Raw genomic sequence first — 24202 nt, 5'->3', positions numbered from 1 at the left:
TCACTAGCTCTACCGACGCCTTCTGTTCTGGACTTTACTTGGGAGGGTTTCCATTTAGCGCAATCAGTATTGTTGCTACTATATGCATGTCCCATTCAGTTACTTTAAACAAGTAGAAAGTGAATGTGGTGATATTTTTAAGTTTTGGGATGTGATATAATCTTTAGTTTTATACATAAAACTGCTGATGTAGTTCTAGAAATGTAGCTTGTAGAAATGTAGTGTACTATTGTGACTATTCACATGCTACTGCAGGTGCATATGTGGGTTTATGCTTTGCTATATTTTATGTTGAGCTGTTTTACAGAAATGTTTTTTTTTATTTTATGAAAAGTATATTTTATACATTTCTTTGTAATGTTGGTGCACATTATGCTCTCTTCTCCCAGTCTTTGTTTCGGGCTTTTTCCCAAGAAGGCACATGGAGCATTTGTGCAAGAGAAAGCGAGTGAATAGATAGATCCCACCACACATCTATAGTTTCAGTAACATGATCAACACGTCACCAGGATATATTGAGCAACCAAGGAAACCCGGCCGATCGAAAAAAAGGTCCAAAAAGAGCCGTTTACTGCCGTTTTTGGAGTAGTTGTGAAACACGATGCTGTTCCCGTTGACCAGGCTCTATGGCACTGTGGCCTGGAGTGTGTGTGTGTCTTTGTGTGTGTGTGTGTGTGTGTTTTGAAAACAGTCTTGGTGCAGATCATCAGGGTTGACAGGGATCAATGTGACACGTACCACAAGAGCAGTCACAGATCACCTCCTCCTAAATGGTGCCACCGGTCAGACCACAGATGCAACAACTCAAATCTGTTCGTGCAATTTCTCTTATATGCTTTCAGTTTTCAAGTATGTCAATTGTAACTGCCCCTAAAATAAAGCTAAGAACATTATCAATAAATAGTCTACTAGAGTCTAACATAGCAGAAACAAAATGTTTCAGATATATCTGTATAAACATATTAGCTTTGGTTGAATTCAGTTTTAATGTGACCGATTTACAAAAAAGCATTAACGCTTTTTATTATGTCTACTTAAAACAGAAATGGAACAGATTCCCTCATGAGAAGTAATCGGGAAACATTCCTGCAGCGTTTCCACAAAGTGCATACTTCCAGCGGGGAGTAAAACTTATATATTCTAATATGATAAAGTCACGGGGGGGCTGAACTTTTATACGAGCTAATCTATTGAGACTCCAAACCAGAGCGAGGAACGTCATGGTACTGAATTTAGATAAACACGGAGGTTAATGGAATAAGACTCGGTTCATATACATGTTATATTCATTTAACTCTCTCCCTCATCCATTACTCATTATGTCGGAACATGACTTATCATAAGCAATTTGCATGACTTTCAGCTCTCCTGCGGTGCCCGTCTGTTCACCAAACAAAACAAACTATTCTCAGACAAAAATAACAAACAAGCAAAGCAGGGAATGTAACAAGTAGAGGTAGAAGAACAGTGAACTGCATAAAAGGTAATAAAGCTGCCCAGAAATCTATTCATTTTCAGCAAAAATAGGAACAGAGCATTCATTTACACAAAGAAAACGTTCAGTATTGTGCAGATGACTAAGAGATATAGAGATGTGAAGCGATGTGGGCAGACACGAAGAGAAAAGACCAGAAAAGAAATAAACAGCATCAAAGAGGCAGCTAAAAATGAGTGCCGTTAGTGTTCCTCGCCAACATTCTGAGTAGATTCACACTCATTTCATTAAGAAACTACACAAGAATAAGATTACTGAAGAGCAACTCAGGGTCCACTTGACGGGGATGGATATTTATGTTCGTCGTTCCAGTCCAGTCCAGTCCTTCTCTATCCAACAGTCTATGTGACTAATATTACTACTCGCAGGGTTTGACAGAATGTTTTGAAACCGATAACGCACACTAAGTAGCTGTCAGAAGGAAATCCTTCTGAAGGAAGCTACTTAATGTGCAGATCCGTTTTAATTCTGCTAAATATTTCTTTGATCCAGCAGCCATCCCATCAGACATCGGATGTGCGCGTCTTTTTGTAATTTTTCTTATTTGACAGGAAGTTTGACAAGCATCTCATCTAATTTTCAATTAAGTTGGTAAGAGGAGATATAGGAAAAGTGAAAATACCTGTACTCACCCTTAATGTGAAATGCTCCAACTCTCTCTAAAAAGCCCAGTCTGCTTTGAGAAAGATATGGCGCACCTTTGCAAAGGTAGTTCTCCAGCTGTGGGTGGAGATACTCGGATGGGGACCGGGCTGAGACGGTAGGCACTCCAGATACCCAAATGTATGTGAACAACAGTGTGTTTTTCATGTAATGTCCCCTTTAAATGTGGGTTTGAAGAAAATCCACACAGCATACACCACATGTCCCGACTCTCAAGACAGGGCTGGGCAATATACATCAATATTATAACGATCAAGTGATGAGACCAGATATCGTATTTTGGATATCATTATACGGCAGTGTTGTCTTTGAAAGGCTGCATTACAGTAATGTGATGACATTTTCTGAACGTACTAGACTGTTCTATCCTTTGCTTACCCACTAAGTCATTGTATCCACAATAATGATTATTATTTGTCAAGAATATTGTGTTAATATTTTGTGAAGGCACCAATGATCAACCCTACGATATCATCGCAATATAAAGAGTTTGAGGTACTTGGTTAAAACATGTTGTGATATTTGATTTCCTCCACATCGCCCAGCCCTAGTCTCAGAGCATAAAGTGCACGGATGCTGCGTACCGCCACGTATCTGTTTGGGTTGGAATCACATCAGGGGAATCTGTTAAATGTCATATCTCTCTTTCTCACTATCTTAAATGCTCAGTCTCCCATAATATATTTGAAATAGACTCCAATGACCAAAACACAATGCCAGAGCAGAACGCCAAGACAACAAGGATCAGTGAAAAAATGTGACAGCTTTGCCGGCCAAACGGATGACGAATGAGATCGTGATTAGGACGAGGAGAATAAATGGAAATACTCAAGTTTCTGGGTGAAAACAATGCGTCAGATCCAAATATTACTTCAGTCTATTGTACAGAGCCAGTTAAAGCAGATGGAAAAATGAACAGCTGTGCGATATAATTGATTCCAGCATGTGATTGCAGGCACGCGAGCCCTGATGTGTAGCATGATACCTCTGTCTCAGTGCTCAGATTTAGGATTTTGATTTGCTTCCACTGCTCAGGACGGCTTTCCTCGGGTTTTTTAACTGCGGTTATCCAAAAATCGGTTTCATTACAAAAAGGGCACAAATACGAATGAATTTAAAAATTAAAACTCCTCTTTCCTTGTGTTAACCTTTCATTGCCTTTTAATTTCATCTTCATGTTGTTTTAAGTTGAATACGTCATCTCTCAAAACAAAAGAAGGTTACTGGCATCAAACATATTTTAATAGTTTAACCCAAGTCTTGATTTGTCAAACTATTTTATAAGAGTTTAGAAGATTCACAGACAGTGTGGGGTTCTCAGGGCTTAATAAATGTCCTCCTCAGTGCTGTCAGTCCTTGTGTCCTCCATCATTCCCCAGAACATATGGAGGAGAGAAGGAAAGGACACCCTACTCCTCTATACAGAGCAGACATACATTTTTAATCTAAAGATCCCCATCAGGTGACTGAAGGTAGGGACAAAGATGCTGGAGAACCCAAACAATGTCAACCTGAGGTGATACAATTTGAAAAATTGAAATACAAAGTTGTGTTTTTACGATTCAATACAGAATCCTGGAACCTTGCACTTCCACTGGAGAATACTTGTTCAAGACAGCCTGTGTCCAGGTCGTCCAGGAGCTTGCTGTTTAACAAGTATTCACTACACAGCCAAACCCTTGTTTAGCACAAGAGGCACAAATAGAATCTGTCTATTGATGCCTGAAGGACAGCTTGACACCCTCGAGGAGGAAAAACAGCCTGAAGAGCTTCTTTAAATCCGTTTTTCTCTCTCCTTTGAAGTATAAACTGTCAAGAACAAGAGAGAGGCCTCAGAAAGAAAGAAAAAAAGCGGTGCGACTGTCATTCTTTGTTTGGGTGAAGGCAATAACTGTGCTGTAAGTCCTCATAGCGTGTTATATTATGCCATGCTTGGAGAGAAAACATCTTTGATGGTCATGGTTAATCAACAGCTGGAAAGATCCTGAAGCAAACTGTAAAACAACTACAAGTCTATGACAGACACTGCTTCCCCCCCACAATTCAGCCTAAAAATAAAGTTAAAGACAATTAAATATCCTTGAAAGTAAAGACAGTGTTATATCTTTTGACTAAGAAGCTTTCTAACGTCACATTAAGTCACTTAAAATAGAATTTGTTCTGGATGTAGACGGATTTAAACCCTCTTATCACCTTTCCACAAAAAAAACCTTTCATATCACAACTCAGAGCTCATCTTAGCCTTTACTGAATCTCACCAAAGCTACACAACTCTACACAAGTCCAGTCATCAACCAGGAGTTAGTGGACAGAGGCAAGGGGTTTCAATCTTCACCCGCTTTATGATCACTAGAGTCTAAGTCTATGAAAAAACGCAAATATTCTCATTAGAGAGGCTGGAAGGAGATCATCTTTGGAGCGTTTTCGCTCAAAAGGACTCAAAAGGATTTATCAAGTTGATCAGATTTGTTGGCAATAAAAGCATTTGTCTATCGGTGAATATATTATTCAACTACATATTTCAGCTGAAAGCTCCAAGAACATCAACTAAGGGGACCTTATCAGCTGGTATCTCGGGAGACAAAGCAAAATGCACTAACACGATTGTTCCTGGAATTGAGACACTATAATGGAAATAAAGTAAAGTAGTGCCTGCATACTGCTGGACAGGCCTGCATACCCAATCTCCTGGGAACTCAAGGATTTGTCTTCCTAACCCGAAACTTTAACCCTAACCCGGAGACAAATGCCTTCAACCGCAGTTCGTACTAACACCCACCCACAAATCCTCTTATTAGCCCGGCTCTGGGAGCTGGAGCAGTGTAGCAAGATGTCACATAAAGTAGTTTGACCACCAGGCAGAGCTTCCTGTGCATACCAACTAAAAACAGAAGCGTAATTACTCTCTTGAGATCAATCATTAAAGAAAAAAAGAGATTCCTGTATGCTCTTGTGCATGATACAGACAATAAGGTGCACCGGCCAGCAGTTCGAGGAGGACAGAAAGGAAGTAAGGTTTGGAGAAAAATGGGGACGTTAAGTATATTAATTACACAGAGATCTAGGCTAAGGACACAATAGCACAAAAATCTCATTATCAGCAGTTCCAGCTCAAGCCCAGGAGACTTCGGGCTGATTCTGCCAGCAAAAACATCTGCTGAATCTATGAGTACGGCCTGAAACATGACCAAATGGAACAAAATCTCCACAGGAAAGAAAAGTGGCCAGGATTTAGCAGAGTCAGCTGCACATTCCTGAGTACAGAACTGGGGTACGGCCCGAAAAATGAATCTTTGTGACATGACAAGCCCGGTGGGCCCAGGGCCTGGATAGGAGACGCTATAGACAATGACAAGAATGGCTTTATCATAGGATATACCTCATAATGGCATATGTGGGTCAAGAGCACTATTGTTGACTGTTTATGACCTCCTACATAGCCGGCCCTAATGGGAGGCTACAACTCTACAACCAATGCATCTAATGCAACAATAGACTGTTTTCAAGTTACCTCAATTGGAAGCAGTTGCAGTGGAAACTGCACTTATGGATGTAGCACAAGCTAATGTCTGGTAGTAGTACACATTTTGCACAGACATCTGCATCACATTAATTAACCAGTGCATCACAGAGGTCCCCGTGGTTTGATTACGTCCTTTTCATTGTTTATGGAAGAAGAGTGCTGCTATGTATGGTAATGTCCATTCTATCCATTTCCTGTCTTAAAGCCCCTGAAAAGGTGGTTTCAATCAAGTGTTTATAATGGCAACGGCTACGTAAATGTTGTGGTTCACTCTCAACAGACACAGTTAGCAACTAGCTTGTGAACACACTGGAGCTTTGGCAGCTAGAAAAGCTGGATATTTACCTCAGGAGTTCGTAGAGACAGAGCTAAAGGACAGTAAATGTTGGACCTAAATTCTCCAGGCGACAAGAAAACTGACTCCAGATAAATTTAATTGCTGCTCCTAACCGCTGGATGTGTAAAAAGGAAACTGTTTCTCATATTAACAAGGTGATGATCATCATCAGGGCGATGATACGTCACTGTTTCTACTGTTTTCAAGTGTCTGAATAGACACTTAAAAGATTTAACATTTGGGGGGAAATATTCTCAATCAAGAATTGATTGTGGGCGTGGTTTCATCGGGACAGCGGCCAGACAACATACGTTAATAACCCCACGTACAGTCTGTCCCATTTTGGCATCACATTCTGATTGAGGTGCTAAATTCTGATTGATGCAGAGAAATACTCACTTATTGCCAAAATAGCCTGGTGTGGAATAACAATTTTGGAAAAAAATAATTGTGTCCATGTAGGAATCCACATTCATAGTAAAAACTGGTTGAGGAAATGTGTTTTTAGGGCCCTAAAGCAGTATTTTTCTGGTCTAAAAGTTTGTTACAGCCAGTCTGCCAATCCCTGACTGGAATAGTATCTCTGGAAAACAAGGTTCAGGCCCTGGATTTAGCCCCGTCCGCCCACCAACTCCTGAGCTGTTGTCATCGCACCATGCCGCCGCCGACTGCTGCAGGAGCAGCTGAAAGCATCTTATCAGCAGCTGCCAATTACAACATGGGAATCTTATCAGCGGTAGCCAATTAGAACCAGGGGAGTCGCTGTGAGGAGATGTCAACAGCTCGGTGAACTTGCCAGGGCTCTTATCTGGCCCCGCCTCCCCATCCAGGCAGCTCTCTTTGAGTTTTCTGTCACAGTAACGACTGCCGGTGCAGTGTTGTGACAAGAGGGGCTGGAGGTACAGCCGGGTTTCAAAAGAGCAAGCCTCCCGGAAAGACTTCACACTGAAAGCTGCAATATTTTAGTACGTTTCTGACAACTGAGGACTGAAAAACCCACCAGATTCTTTCATTATTCACTTGGCACCAGCTGGGTGCGTGTTCAGAGTGAAAACAGAAGTTATTCAACAATGCATTTGGTTGTTTATGAGACATGCATCTCAGATTGATTACGGGACAAAATGTTTCTCTTTTTCACAGCTTCTAGACATGGATGACAGGTAGGATGCATTATTTCTACTTATAAACATCTGTTGCTACTGCGTCTCTGTTCGAGAGCAGCTGAAGACCCAAAACAGTGAAACACAAAGATATCGTTTCTGTTTTTCTGTCTAGTTAAAAAGATCAGATACTGATCTGATCTTCTGTCCTGATGAAGACTTTATATTACACAAACTGAACTTATTTCCCCCCCAAAGGCTACATTTCTTCTCACCATCATCATATTGTTGCATGGAGGATCAGTGTTTTCTTTCACTGTTATGAGATCTCCTTTCAATCACCGTGGAATATATATGCCTTGGCTGGCACTTGTGAAAATCAAAATCTTACTAACATGATCAATAAAGAGTGGCAAGAAAATTGCGAGGGGATGGCGACACATATTGCTTTTACTGTCCCATTTCTGTCCTCGTCAATTGTGTCATTGGTCATGATACCTAATGGAGACACATAACAGTATGGTCAGGCTTTTAAGACCACATCTAAGACTTCAGCAGAGTGACCTCCCCAGAGTCGCGGGGGCATTGAATGAATAATGGTCGGGTGCTTCCTCGAGTGAAGCTTTCAGAACGGAGGTCATTGCCGTTATTTCAATGGTTAATCTTTTCTCTAATGGCGGTACGGTTGACTAGAGCCATGAGAGATAGCTGTAGGAGGAGAACATCTGATGTCTAGTGAAGCCTTCTTTCCATTGGCTTGAAATGAGAACACCAGAGAAAAGACTTCCATTTCAACGAGGTGTGGTTGTTCACATTCACAGTGGTAACTGCTGACCACCAGAATTATGGCTTTGAGAGGGAGCCAAACCAAACCAGACATCTCTGTCCATATGTTGACTGACTCGTTGGTATATTTTATTAAGCCACTCAAACTTACTTTACATCTCTGAAAAGTGATTTCACAGATTTCTCTTGCGATCATTATATCAGATCACAAGACGTATATATATATATATCTCTATATAACTAGAGAGAGACTCAAACCTACAACTCATCATTATCACAGGACAACCAGCTACACCGTGCCCCCATAATAGACTCCAATCACTCTAGCACTCAAGTACAATTTCGCAAAAGAGAAGCGGGGGGGGGGGGAGAGAGAAGACATAGACCCATAGGCAAACTAGACCCAATGTAAGATGGTTGTGTGCATAGATAGGAAGAAGTGAAAGAGAGAGAGTGTAAAGTTATAACAAATCTCAGCTTCCCTCTCAGTGGCTTTGAGAAATGGCTCAAATGGTGTTCAGGTCAATGCCTTACAACAAACATATGAATTTAACAAACCCTCATCATGTGGTGTGCTGACTTCAGATTAAACCCATTAGCCCGTCTCATACAATACAAACACCTGAGGGGGAAGCCAAGCCGAGCAGAGGGGACGTCAAGAGGCTGCTAACAAAGCCACCGCTGTGCTGATACAAACGCCATCGTGCTACCATACCCTGCGGCCGCCACAATATATAAGAACGGACGCATCAAAAAGCAAAGAAGTGCTTCCTGCTATACAGTCAGATCAGCAACCATCTGCATTTCTCATTGGAACCATTTAATTAGCATGTATATTGAAAATACTGCTGTGATAAATAAGAAATCATTCAATACACGTCATCAATATGCTTCGCATGAGTAGTTTCCCTCTAATTCTTTTCTACTAATGCCAGTTCTAGATTTCCCCATTGCTACCGTGTCACCATTGACTTCTTCATTATTCTACTTTATGTCCAAATGCATCACTGTGGGCTGCGGTAATTAGGTCATCCATTTCCAACAGAGAATGTGAGCATGGTTCCCAAAGAGTACATCACAGGGCGAGTCCCGTGTGCACAGCGTGTGTGCACGGCGTACAAAGTGGAACCGGGCGAAGAGGATTTTCTGAAGTTGAAACACTGTCATCTTGTTCTTCCACCCACGCATGAGGACGGTATCCTCTCTCAGACAACAACTAGGAGGGAAGGAGGGAGGTGCTGAATTCAAGAAAAGGGACCCAGAACTGTGCAAGTCCTTGTTGGATAAAAGGCTTGTTCAGCATTTAATGAGACTATGGAGCCATGGAGACTTAGAGGGAGAAATATGTAGAATCGTAGCAGAAATAAATCATCTTTCTTCTGATCTCTCAAAGCGCAGACAAAAGGCACTCGTATGATGCAAGTTTGAATTTGTCTTGGCAGCTGTTGCAGTGAAATTGGTGACCTTTAGAGAATGCCATTGAGTAAAAACAGGTAGGTCTATTAATAAAGTCCGGTCAGGACTACTGAAGTAAAGACTCAAAAGAAATGGAAAATAAAAAAAAGATGAAAAAGAGTCAAAACTTTTATAGAATTACCATATTTAATGCAACTTTTGCATAAATATCTACAGTATATATTAGAACATTTTTAACGCCAAATATACCAAAAACTCATCGGTTACACCTTCCTAAATGTGAATATTTGCAGCTTTGTTCGTCTTCCATGACAGTAAAATGGAACATCAGTGGATTCTGGACAGTTTGTTTCACAAAAGAAGATATTTGAAGCTCTGGGAAATTGCAATGTCCACTTTTCCACTATTTTCTGATATTGTATAAATGACAAAATAATCAGCAGATTAATGAATAATTATTAGTTGCAGCATTAAAAGTTTATAACAAGTATTAACTTTGTATTTAACAAGATAAAAAGTGATACATTGCTGTCAAGAGTCTGTTTTCTGTAAGTGACCTTTTAACGCAGTAGTATTGAAACCTCAAAACCACATTTGACTGCTGCAAAGTCATAAAAACGGAGATTAACTTTCAAAATCGAACAGATGGGCGACTGGAGGAGGGAATCGTTCAGTGAGCGGCTGATAGAGTAGGGTGAGGCCTCAGGTTAGCTTCAGCCATTAAAACACAACTACCACTGGAAGAGGAATAAAATCACTGCTTCACACACACACTTTACTTTTTTTTGAAGCACATTGCATTTCCCTCAACAAGCAATGTGATGGAGCCTATAAATAAGGTTTTGCTTGCGTTTCTTCAGAAGGAGTCAGAGAACACGGCGAGCTACAGTGCGGATGTCCCATGACGTTTCATTGAGCTTTTGCTCAAACATAATAAAATAGTCTAGTATGTACTTTCTGTATCCTCTCTCTGGTGTCTCATGTTGTGTAAACTAGTATGGGCTTCTAATAGATGGAGCATCACTGGCATTAACAGACGGTCCCTTGGGTTGTATGTAAGCCGGTGCCGTCATGCATTAATTATGGCTGGGTGGCACCCTTTGAGTATAGTTTACCAGGCCTCCTGATGCCAAATGACAAACAAGAATGTCAGAGTATAAAAAACATCACTGGGGGTCCCCTTACAGACCCCTTTAACGTCCACCTCAATGTTTGGTGTGAGATTCAGATGCTGCCCGATGTCTGACAGAGATTTACGCTTTACTTCTCCCAACTGTAACTGTATCAGTGAGCAGTCTGTGGAAGCAGTCGCTCACTGCATCTGCCCGTCATGGTCTGGCCCCCCCGGTGATGACGGCAGCTAAAGTTACACCGGCATTAGCCACCGTTCTCCCTGCTGACAGCTAATATCAGCGCGTGGCTCCTGGGATTTCAACACATACGATGACACATAAAAGACGCAGCGAGCTGTTGTCGTCTCTGTTTGAGCCGTGAATGGTGTGTGTGTGCGGGCGAGAGGGCGTCAATCTGGATGAGTTTTAAAGGTCGATAAGACTTTTGCCTCGCACTTAGCTAGGCTAAAGTGTTTACACTGTTTACACTGTTACAGTAGCTTTTGGATATTTGTTAGGGAATGCTAGCTCAGATCCATTACCTCCAGCCTGGACTGGAGCAGGGCTGACCCTGATTTGCATGACGCCTGGGATAAACCAAGACTGATTGTAATCAGATTTGCAATCTGACCAACAGAGACAAGCAAGTCTTTTGATTTCAGCTCATCCAACTTGAGGATTTGCTGCTTTTCTTCTTCAAATACTGTGTGATAGTAGAATAAATGTTGTTGGATTCTCCTGGTTCAACCTTGGGCACTGGGAAATTAAAAACAAGCATTTTATAGACAAAATGATGAAATACCCATGTGGCTGGCGCTATTCCTTGAAGTAGTTTTTTCTCCTCCTCCTTAATTAGAGGTGAACATGCACAAAGGAGTGTTTCAGTTGTGTGCGTCCACTCATCCATCAGCCCACAGTTCAGTCAGATAAATTAGGATGCTTTCAAATGGGTTGATTACTAGTCATCTGATCTTTTTCTGCACTACTACTCGCGCAACGGTCTCTCGCAGAGCCATGTGAAACGAGAAAGGGGGGGTTGGAGGGTTAGAAAAAAAAAGGTGGCGAGGCAGAGAAGGTGTTCAGCACATTGGTTTGGATAGAGCACTAATGCGAGGCAGAGAGAGGCAGCTGGTGTGGACCAGTTAACCCGGCTGGAGGCTGAGAGAGAAGCCAGGAGGACGGAGGAGGGGAGGAAGGGAGGAAGGGATGGAGAGGTGTTGATAGAAGACAAAAAGGCCCGCGGGGTCTCTGTGATGAACATGCTGCTGAGAGCAGAGTGCTGCATAGAAACAGGCAGATTCTCACTGAGGTAACTGATGAGCACAGACAAAAACCCAAGGGAAGATGAAAAGAAAAATAGGAATTAGGCATCCGAAAGTTCCTTCTTCTTCTCCTTATAACTGATTTAAATATATGAAAAAGCTCTGTAAGACTGTAATGGAGAGCCCACCATGTCACATTTAGTATAATATGGTGTCATGTTATCACAGAACAACATGCACAATCTCAAATTATAGTTATAAGTTTTCTAATGTGGGCCCAACATTCTCCTTGTACAATTTATACGAGTTCCAAAACACCAGAGGTTCGATGAAACCGAATTTAGTTTCATTTATAGTAGAAACAAATCTCGTCCACCTAGACAATATAAATAATTCATCAGGTAATCCGAGAGAGCGGCGGCTCCTCGGTGTTTTGGGGCTGAAGTGCAGAAGTCTGACAGTCGCTGGTGGCTTCAGGAAGAGGACCGTAGATAAAACCTCTCAACCGCCTTTACGTTTGTAATTGGACCCTCTGAGCCTTTGAGTCTCGGGCCATCCTTCTCAGTTACACAACATGCCCTCAACGAGAGGAAATGAAAGATTTTGTTTCAAATAAAATGAGGACCGGGGGGGGGGGGGGGGGGGGAGTCGGATAGTCGAGACAGAGGGGAAGTGATGCGTAGAGTGCAGCCTTCTTTTTAAAAAACGGGTCAATGAGCCAAAATGTGATTTAAAGTGGCTTTTCTGACACAAAGAAAACACTTTAATGTCCTAACTCCAGGCACAGGTACAGGTACAACACATGTCCCACCTATTATTGGCAAAGTACACACTGTATTCTCATAAATAATAAATAAATAAATCTGAGAAGATACTTTTTGCTTAGGGGCAGTTAATACGACACTGCCAGTTTCTAAAACTCAAGTCTGCAGGCCATGTCCATGTTAGAAATCAATTAAGCAAAGTTGAAGATAATAACCCAAAAATGAATCTGAAAATATTAATGAGAAACACCGCTAGAAGACAACTTATTTGGCCCCTGAGGCTGAAGGATGAGGAGAAAAACTCATCTCAGGGCTAATTGTTTATCCTCCCTGCACTGGCGCTGTGTTGAGGTAATAACAGAAGGGGGCCGCGAGCAAAACAACACGGCCCCGGTTGCTTTGATCCAGCAGAAAACACGGCAGGTTTGTGCATTAGACTCTTTTCAGAGCTTTAGCGTGAGTCTACAGACAGAGCGCCTTCTGGCACCATGAATTATTTACATCTCATATGTTGGTCGGCTGTTCCAGATGGCACTAAATCCCTGACCGCTGCGGCGTGCAGAGGAGTGACAGGGATCAAGAGGGCACAATTAAAGACGATGGAGGTGAGAAATGGGGAAAAGGGAATTAAAAAGATTGACGATCAGTAGGAGTGAGTGGAGGACCTGGATCACAGACAACCTGGTGTGATTGAGAGGATATTGGGAAATTATAACTAATAACACATCTGCTCTGCTTCATATTAGAGCTGAAACGATAGAATAATCTCCAACTTTACGGATCAACATCAGCTGGTTTTCTTTCCTGTTATTACATCTCAAACTGAATATCCCCGGGACAGTTTTCACTATTTTTTGACATTTTATAGAGCAAAGGATACTTATTAGACACATCTCTACTGTATAGCAGATTGCACTTTGTGAGCGTGTATTGCATGCAGCCGCTCCTTCCAGGCTGAACGCTCGTAACCTTTACACTGACCTGCGTGCCTGTTTGTGAGCTAATGAGCTCCTTTTTTAACTTCAGTCTGTCGTTCCGTGGCCCATCCATCAGCATCACTCTAAAGCTTCTGTGTCACTGTGTGGCCTCGGAGTCACAAAGAAAGACACACACACACACACACACATACCTCTCTCTGGGACAGCCATATACCTACATGGACTGTCATCTCTGGCAGCTTAAGCATCCCATTACATTATTTACCTTCCAAAAGCTCTTTGCCTGCCAGTGGTGGATCAATGACATCATATTACAGTTTTTATACTCAAATCCATTACTCACCCCCCCCACCCCTCCCACTAAAGCCACTAAAAAGAAGTACTGCTGCATGCAGTATTGGAAACTATTATGCAAAAATCTTCTCAAAAAGGAAACTACATTCAGTTTGCTAAAGCACAGTTTTTTCTTCTTCTGGGGTTTTGGTGCGCCACACGGGAAACGCCAGTCAGACTGAACAACCGTTTATCATAAGGAAAGAAGTCGAGGGTGTGGACGAAATATACATGCTCCCATCGGAACTCCCATCAGAATGTCCAATACAAACCCTGACCGAGGAGGCAGTGTGTGAGGATCACAGTGTAATGGCTAACCAGCGTGTAGAAACAAGGATTGTTTCAGGAGTATTTTCTTCTTAGTCAGCAAAGATAAAGATGTGTAATATTAAATAACGGGGGAGTGGAAATATTTGTATGACAAACTTGCTCTTTTTTCCCCTCTTTTCATGTGACGCAGACAGAATTTCAGAGCTTGTGGTTTCCCAATTAATTAGTGTTGAGGGGTAAAGTGGAAAAACTTAGGCCCCGTCTAGACCAGTATGAGTATCTAACAGGAGACACGGCTGCAGAGGCTCGAGACTAAAAGAGTTGGATTCATTCAAAAACAGACAGACATGGGGACATGAAGCTCTGATATATCGGGTGTCTCTATAGACGGATGTGTTCACACATCTGCAGTCAGCACGTAATACATTTCGGGATGTGCAGACACCCATGCGGGCAGGAGTCAATGAAAAAAAATTACAATAATATTTAATTATATTCAGCTTGATGGCTTTTTAACAGAAAAAAAGAAGAAAAAACACTGATTTCATATTCTCACTTAGCAAACAAATATATAGGGATATAAATAATTAAGAAAACTGACTTTTGATCTCTGCTGTAAAGCAACGACGATAATAATAATATGTTTCCAGATAAAGCTTTTTGCTGCTACACGCCATGATGTTCTGGTTGATAAGAGAACTAATGCCGCTCCCTACCTACACAACGTGCATCCTTATTTGCCCTTGCTCTATTACATTAACCTTTCTGCTTCACAATCAATAGCATTTTATTCAATACCTCTCTCTTAGCTGCAGCTAAAGGTTAATGCACAAGAGATTGAATCGGCGAGTGCACAATTCTTTTATTTGCTAAAACTACGGCTTTGAGCCGGCCTTTGTGATCAAATTTCATGAATTGATTTTTATGCAAGGAAAACACATGCGTGGGAGGATTTCTTTAATCCTGGCATTGGACGTGCTTTCGACGAATCCATACGCGCGGCCTCGGGTTTTGAAAATATGCCTCAGCTCTGACCACTGCTCGATGTTTGTTTTTCCAGTCAAACAACCTTGTTGCGAGGATACTCCAGACCCATTCAGCCAAAGGCCTGACATTCTACTTGAAAGAGCTATTTCATATAAATACATTTATATTTGCTCCTTCACAGACACAGGCGGTTTCCAGTGGAAGCAGTCTATATGGTAAACTGGAGAAAATGTTTGTGGTGAGCTTGTTGATCAGTGCACTTTTTACAGAATGAAATCTTTAACAGAGATACATGCACTAATGTGACGTGTGTTTTAGTTCAGGCTGGTCTAATGCAGCATGTTATGCATGTAATCATGAACGAGGACGTATAAAGACCGTAAAAGCACACACACAGGGCGGTGAAACGAGAAGTCACTGTTGATTTATTTGTCACGTAACTTGTGTACTTCAGTAAAGGCACTTCCATAGATATTTTAACCCAAATGATGTTCTGTTCCTAAACCTAACCGAGAAGTTTCCAGTGAAAAAGACAGTATGCATGTAACGAGCGGAAATTGACATGTGTCGGCGGCTTCAATAGGAGAACGCACAAGAATTAAGGAGTAACTTTTCGTGAGATAACGTACGAACCGTTGTGCGAGGATACGTTGTTTAGGTAATGTGACCAAATGTTGTTACGGTCCTTTAAGTGGGGCTGTTTTGGGTTAAAGTTTGTGCTCTCATTGACCCGAAGCAGACTGCAAGTGTTGATGTTAGTTCAGCGGGCACAGCACTGAGTGCAGTGAGTGAAAACACACCTCATTACCAAAGCTGACAGGACCTTTGCTTTCCACAGCTGTGGAACCCCTCACTCTCAGGCCAAGGACCAGATGATGGGATGCAAAGTCCTGCCAAGGAGTTCACACTATTCTACCGACCAACAGGTGGCAGGCAAACACTAGGATATGCAGCAATGTGCCAACAAAGGCAGCAGAGAAGAAGACTGCTAGCAGGAAAACATCTATACGTCAGTCGGTCGGTCTTTCCTTCCCGTTGTTCCCGAAGTTGGTGCAATTTTGCCAGATGGTGGCAATATAAACACTTTACATTTTGCCCAATAATCTTTGAATAAACAAGCGATAGCACTCTGTGCAGGGGGCGGGACTTCTAAGTCAAGCATGTTTGTCTGCAGCAGACCTTTACAGCCTGCGGCTCAGTGACTGTTGTCCACTTCTGCTGCTGGGTGATGGAAATACGATATCATTTTACGTCACAAGCAAAATCTTCACTTCCCCCGAGGTCGACGAGCGATAAGCGGTTCTTGACAACTCTGCAAGCAGCACCTCTGGAGGCCAAGCCAATACCGCTGTAGTGTAAACGATGCTGGATTAAGACTCGGCCAATGCTGTACGAGGAGCGAAATGAAATAAACTAACTTATTAGACCTGAAGCGACACATACAATGCCATTTGGTGAATAACACAACTTGCTTGTTTACAAGAAAAATCCGAAATTAATTCAGATTTTGACATTTTGATGACATTTCCGTTGCGTCTCTATTTCGCCTCGCAAATTGCACTTCATTTTGTTCTGAACTGCTTCGCAAATGAAGATTATTATTAGTCTTACATTAACATACCAGGCGTGAGATAATGAAATCCAGCTTGTGCGGCTGCGACGTTCATATTCATCGTGAGGGGAGAAATCCTGCTCCACGAAAAAATGAGCAGCATTTCAAAATCCCATTCTCTTCACCACCTGCAGCTTAAACACAGCAGGATTTGAGGGGGAATGGCCATCTCTGGCTGTGTTGTTAAACAGATTCAAAAAAAGGGAAAATCCTTGCAGTGTGCCTGCTGCCCCCAAGGCACCACTTATTATGGATAGTTAAAAGACACGTGCGCACACATGCATACAGCCGGTGCACATGAACGCAGAGTGGATCGTCTCCGACTTTAGAGAGAACAACTAGATAAAGAAAGTGTGATAAAAACTCTCAATGACTCAATTTTTCTGGATTTAAGACAGAAGCACAACACTTAAAACATATATATATTTTTTTTTTTACATGTCTTAGAAGTAAATTCCAGTTTGTTGCGACTCTTTTACGAAGTGGGAATGATTTCCAATGAAATGAATTTCTCTAGAGCCGTTTCATACTAAATAGATTCAACTAAATATAAATATCGAGTTAGTCACACTGACTGTGAGTGTAGTGAGTGGACTGCTTCGTAGCAGAGTGAATACAAATTCAACTTCAAACGCTTCCTGTGACTTTACAGGACTTGAATTATGTATCGGGCCGCTTGTTGTTTGGTCTTGGTGAGGACGTTTAAAGATCATTAGAAGAGAATCTATCTGTGGAGCGGCTCGAGTATGAAATGACTCCTCATTGGCCACATCACAACAAGCACTTTGCTTGTTTTCTTCTGAAGCAATTAGTGACATGAAATGAAGCTGTGTGATGCTCAAGAAAGGTGTTTGTGTTGCTGCTTGCAGACATCCATGATGGATTATCAAGTGTAATGACATTTGTAATGAGAGAAATCTATCCATTAGGGTTCCTTTAACAAGACTCAATCAACACCATGCTAATGAGTCGCTGCTCCATCGCAGAGCTGACCGACACGGGAGAGACCGGCCGTGATTCCACATCTCCAGCAGTTCAAGACCTTCATCATTTAGCCGATTCTTCAGTCACCGGCTCACAGTCCACTTTCTGCAGCAACCTGGTTTAAACATGTGCACTATAGACCTGTTTTCCATTAATGGGGGTACTGGAGTAAAGAAGCCTGATGGAGAAAGCCTCTTTCTAGGCCATTCATACGCGTTACCGGTGTTTTAATCGGCTTTTTCTACATTTGCATGACAAAGACCTGAGACAGGAAGTGCATCGTTCCGACAGCTGAGCAGCAGAACGAAACAATTCATCATTAAAACATAACGGAGCATCTTTCCATCCGACTCACACTGAAGCTAACACGGAGCAGCCCCTAGAGTTTGGTTCCCACCGCTGAACATGTAATTATTGTTCAATTCAGACGCATTTGCACAGCAACGAAAAAGTCAAACGAGAGGAAGCAGTGACTTGTAGTGAAGAAGGACCGTTTCAGAATCAAGGTTGGGGGACGGGAAGATTCTGATTACTGACCTCCTGCATGTACGCACAGTCACACAGTTAACAGTACATATAGTGAGTGTAACATGATGTCTGGTCTCTTTTTATCATTAACGCTGTGCAAGTGACAATGCAAACAGGTGGTTGGAGAGCAAGCAGGAAAAAAGGTTTTATATGACATTTCATCACAGCTGCATTTATAAATATATATAAAAAAATCTCAATAGCACCATTACATTCTAGAGGAAGTCATTTCAACTTCCTGCATTATTTAACATTTGAAGCAGCGACTTCTCCTCGTCACTACATCGGATAAAAATAACTTAGGATGACCGAGATAGGGAAAGCTTTTCATCTTAAGGCTTTGTGATGGGCTTTCATCAGTGCAACGCTCTGAATGTTGTGTAAGCACGATAATGGAGGAGCACATGAAACATGATCAGAAAATGGCCGCCGGATTTGTACTAGACAGTGTGATTGTGACTGTAGAGAAGTCATTGCTCACATTTAAATTAGAATCTAACACAGAACACAAAACACTTTCAGTTCACAAAATATATCTACATGCACTATGGTGCAGGGTTCTGCAACACAATGAACTTACTGATATTAATATGTGGTCCGGATCATTTGTGAATTCCCGAGGGTTTCAGAGAGTCTGGGTTGCGTCATCAGCGGCCTGAAAACATTTAGCGCTGCAGTTTTGATACATTAACCGAGGGGGGAATTTATTCTCGTAGCGTGTGAATAAATCAATCATTTGGTTATTTGTTTGACGATCTTCCGCGATACATTATCCAATCACAGCTTGACGTGGTCGCTGAACTGAAATGAAACTTGATCAAGACGTGAACTCGTCCAAGTGAAGAGGTGAAGGAAAGATGAATTGTTGATGAGGAGTGTTAATCCAGTCCAATTAGCATCGCCAAGAAGGCAGAGACCACGGAACAACACCTCTCCATCTGAAGGGCCCTCTTCTTTTCAATTACTGACAAAGCAATCAATTAATCAGCACTTCTTTAATTCTTTAATTAGAAAGTCCTTCTTTTAATTTGACGCACTGCGAGCCGCCATCTCAAATCACGGCTTCATTATAAACACACTTTGTGATGCACATAAACACACGTGTGCACGGACACCATTCTCTCAGCCCATCGGTTTGAGTGACAGGTGAGTGTGTGTGTGTGTGAGAGAGTGTGTGTGTGTGTGAGAAAGCTGGAGGCATGTTTGCAGCTTTGATTGGCCGGTGGTGTTGGCACGGTAACAGACAGTCAGGCACACAATCTCAGCGGAGCAGTTTCCTGCCGCAGCTGCCTGACCTCCAAAAAAAAAAAAGGGCCAGACAACCAGAGCCTCAGGACACGGCGAGCTAATCGAAAACAACAAAGACTGAGCTAAGCCACTTATTCTCCCCCTACACCGCCACCAAATGATAGGATTATGCAACAATTCCCATCGCAGCTATTTTATGTCGGTGGAGGAAAGGGGGGGGGGAAGAGGTATCTCAAGGTAAAAATAAATAAAAAAATGTAGCTGTTGTATCAAAGCTTTTCTGAATGAAGGGAGGAAGTCTCCGTTGGGCGTTACGGGCACTTGCATTTCAAATCAGACATGGCTGAGGGCAAAAACGGTGAGGATTTGTCACCGCGGATGTGATCCTGCAGCAGTGACGGTGAAATACATGTGAGGCGGTTGTTGTCAGTACCTGGAGGCAGGCTGGCCCTCTTCCTCTTCTTGCTGTTGTCGACTGTGCTTTCCAGAGGAGGACACTCCGTCACCAGTGGCCCACTGGAACTGCTGAAGTGGAGGGGGTTGTTATTGCTGGCTGCATCAAAGGGCAGAGAGTTGAGTCCTGGAAGACACAGAGAGCCACATTATAGCAAATGAAGAGATGGCTGCTAACAAGAAAGGGGGGGAAAACACTGTGCAATGTGAAAAAAGAAGAGGAAGAGACATGAGGTTCCAGCGCTGCTGTTTGTTTCATGTCCGAACCCTGTGGAGGTTCATTCAGACACACGTCACTGAGGACCTCATAAAACACCGTTAGGTCAATGGTCCTTATGACAGCTGCACTGGTGAAACCATAAAAGTAATGGTCAGGGTTTAATACAATATAAAATTCTATAACACTTACATTTGCTGAAAATCATGCGAGGAGATTGTTTTCTCAGTTAAAATCGATCTGTAAGGAATTACACGTGAATACAAAATAGAGAAGAAACAACTAGTCGATTCATTGATTACTCCATATTGATATACCACTGTGATAATCGATTAATCATTTAGGCAAAAATTCAGAAAAATTGATTGTTCCAGCTTTTTGGAATGTGAGAATCTGCAACATATGTCCTTGTATTAAATGATGGCCGAATCAAAATCTGTTAGTTTTAGACCTTAAGTGAGAGAAAAGAATTCATCCGTAGACGTTATCTTGGGCTTTTGGAAAGGACAATGGCCATTCGTCACTGTTTTCTGATGTTTTAAACCTCAAATGCATCGAACAATTTGTGAGATTATTCCACAAAGAAAACAATCATTTGTCGCAGCCTTCATACAAGTAAAAGTCTGGCTTTGAATGCACATTTTTAAAGAATCTTTTGAGACTAGATACCAGGAACTTGTTGATATTAAGAATCAATTTAATGACATGATATTTTTGTTATTCCGCAATTTCTGCACCAGAATACTTTTGACCTGATCCCAGACACAGACGAGGCACAATGGTGCACTAGTTGGCTGAACCCTGAATCAATATTGTGTGTGTGCGCAGACACACCGACACATGCAGCGCTTCCTTCTCTTTCAATCAGAGTCACAGTTAAAAAGGGATAAAATCATCACCAGTATTGTGCACATACCAGTAAGAACCATTATCTGAAATAATGCCGTTAAGAATACCCAACACCAAGTCAGCACACCACAAAAACAGCATCTCATTGTAAGTTGAACAGCATGTAGATGTAAAGGCTCAGATGTGCTGTATAATGAGGCCAATCCATCAGTCAGCTCAGTGGAGGAAGGCGAGGTTTTCTTTAGCGTTTGGATTTTGCTCACTGCTATCTCGCAATAACAGAATCATCAGTCGTATCACGAATACAAGACAAAAACAGCACTTACATCCATAAGTAATGAAAACAAAAACAATGTCGAGTTTGCTCCCGAGTCCTAATAAATGATAAACAAGTTAACTTGATGCATCAGCTAGTTCCCGCTCTTTAAGAGTTGTGTATTTGTTTATAATTCAGAGCAGGGTGCTGGGGAGACTCGGTCTACAGTCATGAAACATTCATGGCGCTTCTTTGTTGCGTGGGTTTGTTGTTTTTTTCCCCCCTCTGTTGCACAACAGATCAGGAGCCCCACATTAATGTGGCTCCGTCAGCGGTCAAGAGGACCTCTCATCGGGTATTATCAACTCCAGACAGTGCTCCAAGTGTCAACAGAATGATAAAGGGTTGTAATTGCGGTCTTTGTTTTATAAAATCTCCTTCACGAAATGAAGACTCTTACATCACGCTTCGGAGAATACTTCAATTAAGCATTTTCATGGCTTTGAAAATGATAACATCTCTCCAATATTTCAGACTACTCTGTGACAGAATCTTATGGAACTATGAAGGAGCTCTAATTCAAATGCAGATGTCGGTACAAACTCACTCTTCTGTTCCATGTAGGTGACTGTGTATTTGCTGCAGTCAGTCTAAATAGATCTTCTGACTGAGCTCACACACACACACACACAGTACGTCGATCTCTACTCGGCATCCATCCGTCACGCTTTTTTAACGACGAACGCCAATGGTGTCGAGAGTGAAATATATCCATTGCTCTGCCAATGTTCACTCCGTCAACAACAAACAGTTTACGAGAGACAGCCCTTCAGTCGATGGCAACAAAAAGGCAAAGAGAAACCGTGGAAAGAGGGAAACACCACACAGCTGCAGCAGTTACTGTGTCATTCTACAGCGGGATCAAGGAGAGAAGCTTCTTTTTGCTCAAAGTGCCGGTCGGGTTTGTCCAAAGATTTCACAACCTTCTCCTAAATGGACTCCAAGTGTGGTGTAAGAAGTGACTGAGGATGAATCAGGAATGGAGGAAATGTTTTGCACTCAAATGTGTGATTTAGAACCGATGCAGAGCTGCTGACTGACTGACTGACATCCGGTACGTTTTGCGTGCATCTCGGCACTTTATCTCGCTCTCGAGTGATAGCGTTGCTTCAGCGAAGCTCTGAGGCAGAATTGAAGAAAAGCATTTTTATAGATTCCGCCTCAATGAAAACAGCTTTTGGCTGTGCGTCGTAATTTTATTTTATCTTGGATCACTTTCCTGGTGTTCAGAACCAGTTATCAGAGAGTTACGGCCCACAAAAGAAACACATGTTGATTTAAAAAAGTAAAAGTTGAGTGACACAGCCTCAGTGTGAGCACGAATATTAAGAACGTCCTTTCTGCGGTGCTACTCCTTTGTCTGTAGGCTGATGGATGATGTGTTTAAGTGTCAACATCTGGCCAGAGGGACAGGTGATGTCAGTGGATAGCCCTACCAGGGGGGGGGGGGGGGGTCTGGGTGGAGACAAGTGGAGGCTTTGGACAGAAGGGCTGCAGAGCGAATGAAGGAAATTAAAAACATGCCGAACAAACAGACAAACTTTACGCTCCATGCTGAGATACAAGAAATGAAAAGTGACCTGATCTCACATCACGGCTGCATCAACCACATGCCCCATTAATGGTACAGTGGGCCAGTTAAAGGCAGGACCATTAGAATATGCAATGAAACTCAGTGGGTCATTAAGAAAGCATTTAACTGCCTTGGATGTGAAACCAAACTGTGCATCTACACCACGGAGAATGTGGAGAACTGTGTGCTGAATACAACGTCCTCATAATGTAACAATCGAGACACAAATGATCTGATGCCAAATAGATCGGAACTTTCATTGTTATTTGTGAATCTTAGAAAGCCGAAATTATTGGTTGATTAATTATCTGGTTGATCGATGAGAGATCTAAAAAAGCAAACTGTCATAATTTTGAATTGTTTAAGAAGCTGAAATTAGTTCATTTTTTTTATTACTTAAACGTACAGTGAATACCTTTGGGTTTTTGAAAAAAATCTATAATTTGAAGACATCAAACATATTTTTTAAATTGTTTTTTATACTATTTTCTAATATTCTATAAATCAAATATTTGATCAACGAAAAAAAAACAGCAGATTATCGATATGAAATCAAACGTTAGTTGCAGTTGATTCTATAAACTGCTATAAAAAGATTACTTTGCAGTGGAAGTGACTGAAAACCCCCAAAACCCACTACTTTTTGGTTTGTGTTTACCAAAAAGGGTCCGATACAAAGCACATGTTGATGCAAAGCACATCTCAAATATATACGGCTGGGAACAGACGCACCCATTCCTGCTCATGGAGGTACTCAGGTTTCCTGCAACACAGAGTCATGAAATACGAGAGGTTTGAGAGCAATTACATAAAGGCCGACTTCATCATTTCCTTTATAATGATGATTTCAAAGCACGCTGGTATCTGTGGGGATCAAACCTGTGATCTTTCTGTACAGATCACATCATTAACCGTCGCAATGATTCTCCTGGTGGCATGTTTGTAGAATTCTCCTGTAGTCCTTAATCTAACTCCCATCAGCAGCACAGTATGAATAATGCAGAGCATTAAGAAATGTTGCAGGTAAGTGCTGAGGGGGGGGGGCTATTAATCTAAGATAGCACTGAGAAACACAGAGGAAGTGAGCACAGAGGCCGTGTAGAATACTGCACGTTCATTCATCTGAACAAGGCGAAGGGCCAGATGGTGGCACACAACATAAACATATCTCTAAATGTCTTTCTCCGACTATTTCAGCTCATTACTAAACCACAACAAACCTCCCAGCTCCACTGACTTCTACATTCAAGCAGGCAAAGTGCTTTGCTGCATTCACTTATCAGGACAGAATCTGAAGACGGTGTGTGTAGGGTCAATGTTTTAATGCTAAATAGCAAAAACAACACTCACTGGGACGAAGTATTGTGTAAAAGTACGACGGAATGTTCTCCAAGCTACAGTATGTATGTATCCGCTCTGTCTTTAAAAATATCGGT

General features: G+C 41.9%; 1 protein-coding gene across 4 annotated transcripts in view; it reads right to left on the bottom strand.

Moving 5' to 3' along the window:
* Positions 1–24202, bottom strand: part of enox2 (ecto-NOX disulfide-thiol exchanger 2) — a 146171-nt gene that overhangs the window by 57933 nt on the left and 64036 nt on the right. For all 4 annotated transcript variants that reach the window (XM_076102932.1, XM_076102930.1, XM_076102933.1 and 1 more), the window contains one exon: positions 19792–19938. In XM_076102932.1, the coding sequence (XP_075959047.1) occupies positions 19792–19938 (147 nt within the window). The remainder of the gene's footprint in view (positions 1–19791; positions 19939–24202) is intronic.

This window comes from Anarhichas minor, unplaced genomic scaffold (assembly GCF_050575085.1).
Source record: "Anarhichas minor isolate MPS153535 unplaced genomic scaffold, ASM5057508v1 ptg000028l, whole genome shotgun sequence".
NCBI lineage: Eukaryota > Metazoa > Chordata > Actinopteri > Perciformes > Anarhichadidae > Anarhichas > Anarhichas minor.
Note: the sequence above shows the minus strand (reverse complement) of the source record. Positions and strands in the feature narration are given on the sequence as shown.